Source organism: Stenella coeruleoalba (genome assembly GCF_951394435.1).
Source record: "Stenella coeruleoalba genome assembly, chromosome: 15".
NCBI lineage: Eukaryota > Metazoa > Chordata > Mammalia > Artiodactyla > Delphinidae > Stenella > Stenella coeruleoalba.
In genome coordinates this window covers 72,083,205-72,093,108 of record NC_137161.1, presented here as the reverse complement: position 1 = coordinate 72,093,108, position 9,904 = coordinate 72,083,205, and the positions used below count along the sequence as shown (strand labels likewise).

At 47.4% G+C, this 9,904-nt stretch overlaps 2 protein-coding genes across 2 annotated transcripts in view; one reads left to right on the top strand and one right to left on the bottom strand.

Annotated features, from left to right (window-relative positions):
* Positions 1-9,904, bottom strand: part of LOC307198964 (transmembrane protein C16orf54) — a 36,300-nt gene that overhangs the window by 22,247 nt on the left and 4,149 nt on the right. The gene's annotated exons all lie outside the window — the stretch shown is intronic.
* On the top strand, positions 3,067-4,456 carry ZG16 (zymogen granule protein 16; the record flags this gene model as incomplete). Its single annotated transcript, XM_079946211.1, has 3 exons — positions 3,067-3,121; positions 3,304-3,436; positions 4,138-4,456. 3 exons carry the CDS (start codon positions 3,067-3,069, stop codon positions 4,454-4,456), a joined length of 507 nt encoding a protein of 168 aa, XP_079802337.1.

Genomic DNA, 9,904 nt, shown 5'->3' with positions numbered 1-9,904 from the left:
TAGTCGCTTTGCTAAAGGGCAGAGGAGTCAGTGAGTGTAAGTTGCCTGTGATAGCAGAAAGCTCGGGAAGGCTTTGGACTTTCCCTGCCTGTAGCACTGGAGCAGGGGTACCTTCCACTGCTTATAGGGACTGGGGCAGGTAGGCACCCAGCTGGCACATGGGTTAAATGTGAACCAGTTTAAATAGGAGCTAATGAGGTAGAAGCAGAGGGGGGCCTGGTGTCCCAGGGCCTTCACCTTCTTCCTTTTGGATCCTCAGGCACAGCATCAGCGCAAACTCTAAGATGTACCAGCATTAGCTACACAGTGGCCTTTCTTGTCTCCAGGACGACAGAGGATGAACCCTGAGACCCCTCCCACTGGAGGAAGCGTATCTCTGTCACTCTGGAAAGGGGACTCAGGAACTTTTGCCCGGAACCCAGGGACCAGTCTGCAGGCATGGAGGGGACTCTGGATCTTGGCATGAAACCGAACCTATGACAAGTGTAGGAGCCTCTATTCTGAGGGTCCCAGATGTGTCAGTCATGGAAATGTGAGGGTGTTTTCCCAAGGTGTTCACCTCAGACCTCCCTGAGCTGCCATCTTTGATTCCCTGTGTTTGGTCACAGACTCTGTGATGTGCTCCTATTAAAGAAGAAGAGACGCATGATAATGAGAGAGGAGAGAGGGGGAGGAGTTAGAGAGAGAGCTTGGGAGAGATGAAGAGACAAAGAAGAGAAGAGGCACCAAGAAAGAGAGAATATAAAGGGAAAACCTCAGGGCAAGAGATGTCAGGGAAAGAGCAAGACATTAAAGGAAGGAGAGAGAATCAGGGAAGAAAGGCAAGCACAAGAAAGGACAAAAGCCATAAGAGAACAAAATGGCTGGAATGAAGTAAAAGTTGTCACCAGGATGTGCTCGTTTTGGACGTGCAGAAGGTTGGAGAGGGGAGATCACACAGTGCCTCCTTGGCTGCCCTCCTAGCTCCCGGAATCTCCCTGCCAGGAGCCCCACCCTACTTCCGGCTCATCAGGGTGGGGCTCCCTGTGTTTCTTGGGATGAGTCCTCAGTCCCAGACGGTGAGCCTATAAGGGGGTGGGGTACTCCAAATGCCACGCTCCTGATCATTACTAACCAAGGCTAAGGGTTCCAGCCCCTCCTTGGGCTTTGTTTTTCTGCCCTGCTGACACAGTGGGTCAGAGGGCCAGTCCTAGAGGGGCCCCAGAAGAGAAGGGCTGGCAAAGAGAAGAAATCGATGACACCAACCCTGGGAAGTTTCAGACCTACAGGAGGGAGCCGTTGCCCTGTGTGGGCTACAGCCCCAGGAAGATTCAGCTATGGCGCCCAGGAGTCCTGAGGGCCCAGAACTGCCCCCAGAGGAGGACCTGTCTGCTTTTACTTCCTCAGCTTCCCACTTGCCCACTGCGCTGACTCTACCTGTTCCAGGGAGGGGGATCTCCAGGTGTCCTGTGGCCTCAAGTCACTGTTCTCAGAGAGAAAAAGTTTGTGAAGAGTCTGACAGATCGAGGATGGATGAATGGAAAAAATAGAAAGTACAGCAAAATATTAAGATAGAATCTACATGGTGGGCATAGGGATGTTCACTGTACAATTCTTTCAACTTTTCTATACTCTGGATTTTTTCAAATAAAATATAAGGGGAGAGAAAAAAAGTGTCTGGCAAATAGTAGGCATTCCTAAGTATAAGGTGTTGGGAGTGTAATCCCTTTCCAGGAGAATCTATATTTCAAATACCTGCAGAGGACAATGTTTATCCTGAAAGATGGCAGATTGCAGGTGAGGGCACCAGCAGAAACCAAATAGGGGAAGGAGAACCTTGGACCACACCCAGAGGTGATTAGGAAGTTTGCCCACACAAAGCAGCTGGCCCTTCGGTTGGTGATCTTTTCTCAAGTTTATTCTGCCTCTCCTGAGATCTGGGCTTTGGTCCAGAGTTGACCCCACCCTGCCACCTGTAACCCTTGGGGCAGGATAAGATGTTCCAGACCCTGCCTGACAACTGACCCTAAGAGTTTGATCATGTTTGCTCAGGAGGTGAGGTTCATGCAATGAAGAGCAGGGGGAGGGCTTGGACGAGGTATAAAAGACCTGGAAGTTTCCAGGGGGTTACTTTGCACTTGAAAGTGCCAGGTGAGGGGTGACAGAGGTATGGTCTGAGGGGTAATAGGGATGCCTGGATTTGAATTAGAGGGGATTCACGCTGAGCTGAAGAAGAGGCTTCCTGGATTGAATGGCTGGGGAGACCTGCGTGTCAGCTAACCAGGGCATCTGGTTGTGAGCTAGTCTTAGGTGTAAGGATATCTGGATCTCAGCTTAAGGACTGGGGACACCCAGGATACACCTACGGCCAGATTTGTGTTAGTGGAGAAGGAGGTATGACAAATAGACCAGGTGCCTGGGATCTGTCTTAAGCCGGTTCCGATTTCTTCTCCAACTCCTCAGTCTATCCCACCTGCACCAGAACTGCTTGGACAGTGCTGTTGGCTGTTTCTTCTATCACCACCTTCACTCTCCAAGTGACCCAGAGACACACCTCTGAAATGCTCCTTTCCTTCTGATTTGAGACTAGGATGAAACTAGGAATTTAAACTATGCCCCAGATGTCCCACAGACTGGGCCAATCTACCACAGGCCTACTTCAGTTAGGTTTTGCTCCGACTCCTGGTTTGATAAACTCAACCATCTCTAGGATTTGGAGATGTCCTCCACTTCTTCTTTAGAAAACTCCTTTCCTGCTTTGTGCCAGGAGGGAACAGGGCTTGACACAGCTTAATCCAGTTAGAAGGTCAGGATTGATCTTCTGGCTTGGGAGGGAAGAGAAGGATCGGCTGTAGCCAGACCGGAGAGAGGCAGAGGGATTGAGGACACATAAGATAGTATTTGTGACAAACAGGACTAGAGAGTGTGGACAATTCTTTCTAAGACCAAGACTGGGTGGATGAGGTCTGAGTTGAAGGACCAAGAAACCCGAGCCTCAACTGGAGATCAGGGGTGGCTGGGTAAATGATATCTGGGGGGATAAGGGTAAACGTTCACTTTCTCCTTTCTTCCCACTCCAGCCCCAGGATGTTGACCGTTGCTTTTCTTGCCCTTCTTTGTGCATCAGCCTCTGCCAGTAAGCGTAAGTGAGAAACCAGGAGCCCAGCACTAGAGTCAGGGGAAGCAGCTTCCTGTACTGCTGGTGGCCAAGGCTGTCAGTGGCTGACTTGGGGTGGTGGGAACTGAGTTGTGGGGGGAATAAGGGTGGTGGGGAGAAACTGCGCTCTCAGGGGATTTCTCCCCCAACTCCACCTTTCCCTCCAGTTCAGGCCAGCTCCTCCTCTTTCAGTGGAGAGTATGGAGGCTACGGAGGAAAGCGATTCTCCCATTCTGCAAACCAGCTGGATGGCCCCATCACTGCCATTCGTGTCCGAGTTAACAGCTACTACATCATAGGGTAAGATTCTTTGCGTTTCGGTGGTTTGGGGACCTTCTAGGATCTTACTAAATTGTGTATTTCTCAGTCACTTTGGGTCACATCTGTTTCAATCAAGTCACAGGGATAACAGGATATGGAAAAATTATTAGAGGACTTGGATTTGAGACCTGTGCTGTCGAAACCCCTAACACACCCACACTTGTGATCTTGGGTAAATCATATACCATCAGAGGGACCTGGAAGCTGTCTAGCTTTCCCCCCCCAAGGTTTAGGTCCCCGCTGGCATCCCCCGTCTCTGCTTGGTGGCTCTCCCAAACTGCATCCTTCTGATCCTGGATTTGTATCCTAGCACAGCACGGACAAGTCTCTTCCTTCATCGGAGCCTTTCAGATGTTTGAAAAATCCCTTTTCTTGTTTCAAGTAGGGGGTGGGGGCCTGGTGGGAGTGTAGACTTCAAATTCAAGCTCTGATATTCACTGTCTGGGTGATTCTGGGCAAGTTGTTTTCCCTCTGTGAGCCTGTTTGTCAGCAAAATGAGGAGTTGAAGTTCCATGTATGATCTCCAAGGGCTTACCCAACCCTCACATTCTGTGGGACTGGCCGGGGGTTTGTCATCCCTGTCACTAGTCTGAAGGTCTCAGCCTGTAGGCCAAGAGGTCCTGAATTCTGATCACCTTACTCAGTGTCTCCCTTTCTTCCCTCCTCACCCCTGCCCCTAGTCTCCAGGTGCGCTACGGCAAGGTGTGGAGCGATTACGTGGGTGGCAAGTTGGGAAAGCTGCACGAGATCTCCCTGGACCCTGGGGAATCAGTGGTCCAGGTGTCGGGAAAGTACAGGAACTACCTGAGAAAGCTGGTCTTTGTGACTGACAAGTCCCGCGTCTTGACTTTTGGGAAAAACAGAGGCAAGAATTTCAAAGCTGTCCCCTTGCACCCCAACACTGTGCTACGATTCATCAGTGGCCGATCTGGCCAATCCATTATCAATGCCATTGGCTTCCACTGGGATGTCTACCCCAGTAAACACGAGAACTGCTGAGTTGTCCTGCAACACTGCAGTGGGGGTATGGGAACCCCTCACCACTAACCACCATCCACCTGTCTCAGTGAAAAAGAAATAATAAAAGGGCATGGCTAAAGTGTGTGTATGGGTGCCTGCAGCTGGGGTCCACCTCTTGACTCTGGGTATGGATGTGTGACTCTCATTTCTGGCTATTCGTCAGACGTCAATCTGGGGAAGAGTGGGAGGATGAGGGAGAGAGGTGTAAGAATCCTGGGCTTTTCTTCATAATTTATTAAGAGGAGATAAGATTCTGGCCTGCACCAATTCTTTTTTTCAAGTGTTTACCCAAACTGGAGTTCTAAGGCTGAAGGTAAGACCTAGTTGTGGTTTATTGCGAAAACCCCAGATGTTCCACTCTCCAGCCCTTTTCTCCCCTTTGTCTTCCCCTTGAGATAGTGCCTCTCCACCAAAAGGCTGTCACCTCACTCTCCTGACCTTAACCCACTCACTGTACATGGGTGGCCTGAGCCATCATCCTTTGTTATTTCCCAGAACCCACCTGACTCCCAAAATTTAGCCTAAGTTCCTGCCAAGGGCTTTGCCTATTACCCCAGCCTAGTTCCTTCCCACCTTTACTCATAAGCCCTGGTGTCCTTGCTCAGCTCTCTCAGACCGCAGTTCTTTCCTCAGGAAGCCACCACCTCCTCAACAGCTTCTACTCTGCCAATATTACCCTCAAAACAAGGACATCCCAAGGTGGGGGGGTGGGGGGGTAGAGATTTCCATCATGGGTTTCCATGAAGAGAAGGGGCTGGTTAGAGTCCAGGGGAAGCATTAGGGTGACTGGATAGATTGAGCAAGGATACAAAGTTGCTTTGGAAATAATTCTTAGGACTCTAGCTCCCGGTCCTAAATTTTTGACAGTTTTTTGTTTGTTTTCTTTTGTGTGTGTGTGGTGGTGATTGGGGGTGGGGGAACTTACTCACTGCTCCCAATAAGTTTATACACATCCCAGAGAATCCCAGTCACATTTCTTCACAATTAGACGAAGATAACAGTTATGCACATGTAATTTTACAAAGAAATATTAACATTACACAAACTTATGCCTAGTCTGCTTTTATAAAAATTCCTTTATTTCTCTCAATTCCATGGAATGGAATACTGTGCCACTGTAATTATATTTTTATTGAGATATAAATCACATAATGTAAAATTCACCCTTTTAGAGTGTGCCATTCAGAGGTTTTTAGTATGTTCACAAGTTGGGCAACCATCACCGCTCTCTAATCCCAGAACACTTTTACCGCCTCAAAAGAAACCCCATCCCCATTAAGCAGTCACTCTCCATTCTCCTCTCCCCCAGGCCCTGGTAACCCTCATCTACTTTCTGTCTCTATGGATTTTCCTATTCTGGACATTTCATACAGATCAAATTATACAACAATGTGGCCTTTTATGTCTAGCTTCTTCCATTTAACATAATATTTTCAAGTTTTATCCATGTTATAGCATGTATCAGTACTTCAATCCTTTTTATGGCTGAATCTGACAGACTTTTGACAGATCAGATATCTGGTCAACTGTAGGAAAGCCTCTGTTTTCACACTATGCCCACTTAAGGCACTGGCACCTCAGAGGCAGCATGGCACAAGGGGGCTAAGGGAAGGGATTGCTGGCTCTTATCTAGTCTACACATTAGGTTTTGGCAGGAGATTATGATTGAAGAAAATATCCCCTTACTTAAAAACTTAAGCTTTAAAATTGCTGAATTAAGCTAATCACACATTTACCAAATATCCCCTGCTAGGATCTGGTTCTTTCCCTCTAGTCAAACTGTTTTATTGGTGCCATAACAAAGGTGTTTTTCATAGGATGCTAAAGGAGCCAAAAAGAAGACTAACTTTCTCTGGGAGGTCAGGGAAGACTGTGTGTGTGTGTGTGTGTGTGTGTGTGTGGTGTAGGGGAACAGTACTGGGCCCAGCTTATGCAGAAATGTGAAGATATGAGAACTACAAGTGGTTCAGTACAGGTGAAATGCAAATCACAATTGGGCCAAAGATGAAGCCTCATGGAAAGGCAGGAACCGCGAATATCATACTGAACTATTTAAACTTTATCTTATGAGTTACAGGGAGCCACTGAAAACTTTGCCCAGGGGATTGATAAGATTTAGAAGAATATATAATTTTCCTGGTATAAGTGGGGAAAATGGACTAAAGGTAAAGCAGGATGAGATACGAAAATAGTTAAAAGACTAGTTCTAGATCAGAAATGATGTCTATACAAAGGCAGTAATATGAGGAAAAGAGAAAAGGGAAGAATTTGAGAGATTTGAGGTGGAAGATAGGCTCAGAAGAACTTGATAACTGAATGCACGAGGGTGAGTGAAGGAGAATCTAGGAGAACTACCATGTTAGTAGCTTGGGAAACTGGGAAGACTGTTATTCTCTGAGATGGGGAATACAAAAGAAAAATTAATTAGCTTTTGGACCCATTGAGTTTCGAAATATAGTTGATTTACAATGCTGTGCCAATCTCTTCTGTACCGCAAAGTGACTCAGTTACACACATTCTTTTTTTTATATTCTTTTCCATATGGTTTATCACAGGATATTGAATATAATTCCCTGTGCTATACAGTAGGACCTTGTTGTTTATCCACCCTATATATAATAGTTTGCATCTGCTAACCCCATACTCCCAGTCCTTCTCTCCCTGCCCCCTCCCCCTTGGCAACCACAAGTCTGTTCTCTGTCTGTGAGTCTGTTTCTGTTTTGTAGATAGGTTCATTGGACCCACTGAGGTTTTGTTTTTTTCTTATACATTTATTTTTATTTTTGGATGCGTTGGGTCTTTGTTGCTGCGAGCGGGCTTTCTCTAGTTGCAGCGAGCGGGGGCTACTCTTCATTGCAGTGTGCAGGCTTCTCATTGCGGTGGCTTCTCTTGTTGCGGAGCACAGGCTCTCGGCGTGCGGGCTTCAGCAGTTGTGGCACGCGGGCTCAGTAGTTGTAGCACAGGGGCTCTAGAGAGCAGGCTCAGTAGTTGTGGCACACAGGCTTAGCTGCTCCGCAGCATGTAGGATCTTCCCAGACCAGGGCTTGAACCTGTGTCCCCTGCAATGGCAGGCGTATTCTTAACCACTGCACCACAAGGGAAGTTCCCCCATTGCGTTTTTTGGGTTTTGTTTGTTTGTTTTGCGGTACGCGGGCCCCTCACTGTTGTGGCCTCTCCTGTTGCAGAACACAGGCTCTGGACACGCAGGCTCAGCGGCCATGGCTCACGGGCCCAGCCGCTCCGCGGCATGTGGGATCTTCCCAGTCCGGGGCATGAACCGGTGTCCCCTGCATCGGCAGGCGGACTCTCAGCCACTGCGCCACCAGGGAAGCCCCCCCATTGAGTTTTTTTTTTTTTTTTTTTTTTGCTGTACGCGGGCCTCTCACTCTTGTGGCCTCTCCCGTTGCGGAGCACAGGCTCCAGACGCACAGGCTCAGTAGCCATGGCTCACACGCCCAGCCGCTCCGCGGCATGTGGGATCTTTCCGGACCGGGGCACGAACCCATGTCCCCTGCATCGGCAGGCGGACTCTCAACCACTGCGCCACCAGGGAAGCCTCCCTATTGAGTTTTGATGTATCTGTGGCACATTCTGGAATGGGGACATGTCTGGATCCAACATTGGGCAGAGGGATATTTGGGAATAAAGCTTTGATAAGAGTTTGATATAGGGCTTAGATTCAGGAGTCACCAGCACACAGATAATGAAGTTCAAGTGATGGGTGTGGAAGAAGTCACCCAGGGAAACTGTAGGCATATAAAATGATAAAAGGCTGAAGTCAGAGTGGACTGGGTAACACCAGAGTTTGACAGTTGGTCCGAAGAAGAAGAATCAGTTAAAGAAATAGAGAATGGAGTGGTCTCGGAGGTGAAGGGAAGGAGGAGTGATGCACTCAAAGGCAAGACAGAAATTTCAAGGAGTGGTTAATGCCTCTGAGAAGTCAAGAAAAGGACAGACTTCAGTTTCTTTAGCTTTGGCAATCAGAAGGTCACTTATAATCTTGACAAAGAAAGTTTTGGCTGGAACCTGAAAGTTGGAGCCAGGCTGCAATTGGTTAAGGAATGAATGGGAAGTGAGGAAATACAGCGGCAAGAATTGAATATTTCAAGAAGTCTGGCTCTAGAAAGGCAGAAAATATGTAAGTAATATTTATGGGGAATGTAAGGAAAGAGGTTTTTTTTGTTTTTGTTTTTTCCTAGACAGGGGAGACGTGAGCATGAGTTAGAGTAGAGGCTGAAGATTCAGGAAAGAGGAGATAATCGATGGAGCAAGGTCTCAGAAGAGATTGGCAAGGATGCTTTATGTAGGTGTTGGAGCAGGAAACTTTAAGAGAGAAGAAAATAGAGTGAAGGTATAGGTAAGTTTGTATGTGGAGTAGGTAAAGAGTGAAACTTGAGGGAGTTAACACCTAGCCTTTACTTGTTCAGTTAAATAAGTAAAGTTACTTGCTGTGTCAGTCAGGTTCTACAAGAGAAAGAACCATGAAGAGTTATACGTACATATATACATAAAGAGATTTACTGCAAATAATTGGTTTATGCAGCTGTGGAGGCTGGCTAGGCAAGTCTGAAATCTGTAGGGCAGGGCAGCAATCTGGAAACTTCCAGGCAGGAGGAGATGGTGCAGAGTCTGCAGGTGGAATTTCTTCTTCCTCAGGGAAACCTCACTTTGGGTCTCTTTTCTTCCCTTCAGAATACGTTATTAGGTTATCAAAACCTACACTTTTAGTAACTTCATTTTATTTTTCAAAAAAGTTTTACCGCTTTATTAAAATATAATTGACAAATAAAAATTGTAACATATTTAGTGTACAAAGTGATGATTTGATATACATGGTGAGTCCCCAAGCTCCCACTGCAGAGCGCAACAGGGAGAGCCATGTCAAGGGAACACAGGGCCAGGCCTCTTGAGCAGCCCCAAGAATAGAGAGGCCTCAACCTGCACAAGCTGATGCAGTCATCCAGGAGACAGCTGAGGTCAAATCCCTAAACAACCATCCCGACAGAACCAATTCTCTAGTAACAGAAGACTCCCTTTTAGGCTACAGCTCATGGATTTCAAGAAAGTTTTTGGTCCAAAAAATTCAAGTCTAGCCAATGAAAGTGTGCAATTCTTGGTGTTATCATGAATGTGGACCTGTATGTGCTGGGGAAAGACAGCAAATACAGACCAATTTTTTTTTCCTAAATTTTTGTTTATTTATTTTTGGCCGTGTTGGGTCTTGGTTGCTGTGCATGGGTTTTCTCTAGTTGTGGCGAGGGGGGGGCTACTCTTTGTTGCGGCGCGCAGGCTTCTCATTGCGGTGGCTTCTCTTGTTGCGGAGCATGGGCTCTAGGCACGGGGCCTTCAGTAGTTGTGGCTTGCGGGCTCTAGAGAGCAGGGTCAGTAGTTGTGGCACACGGGCTTAGTTGCTCCGCGGCATGTGGG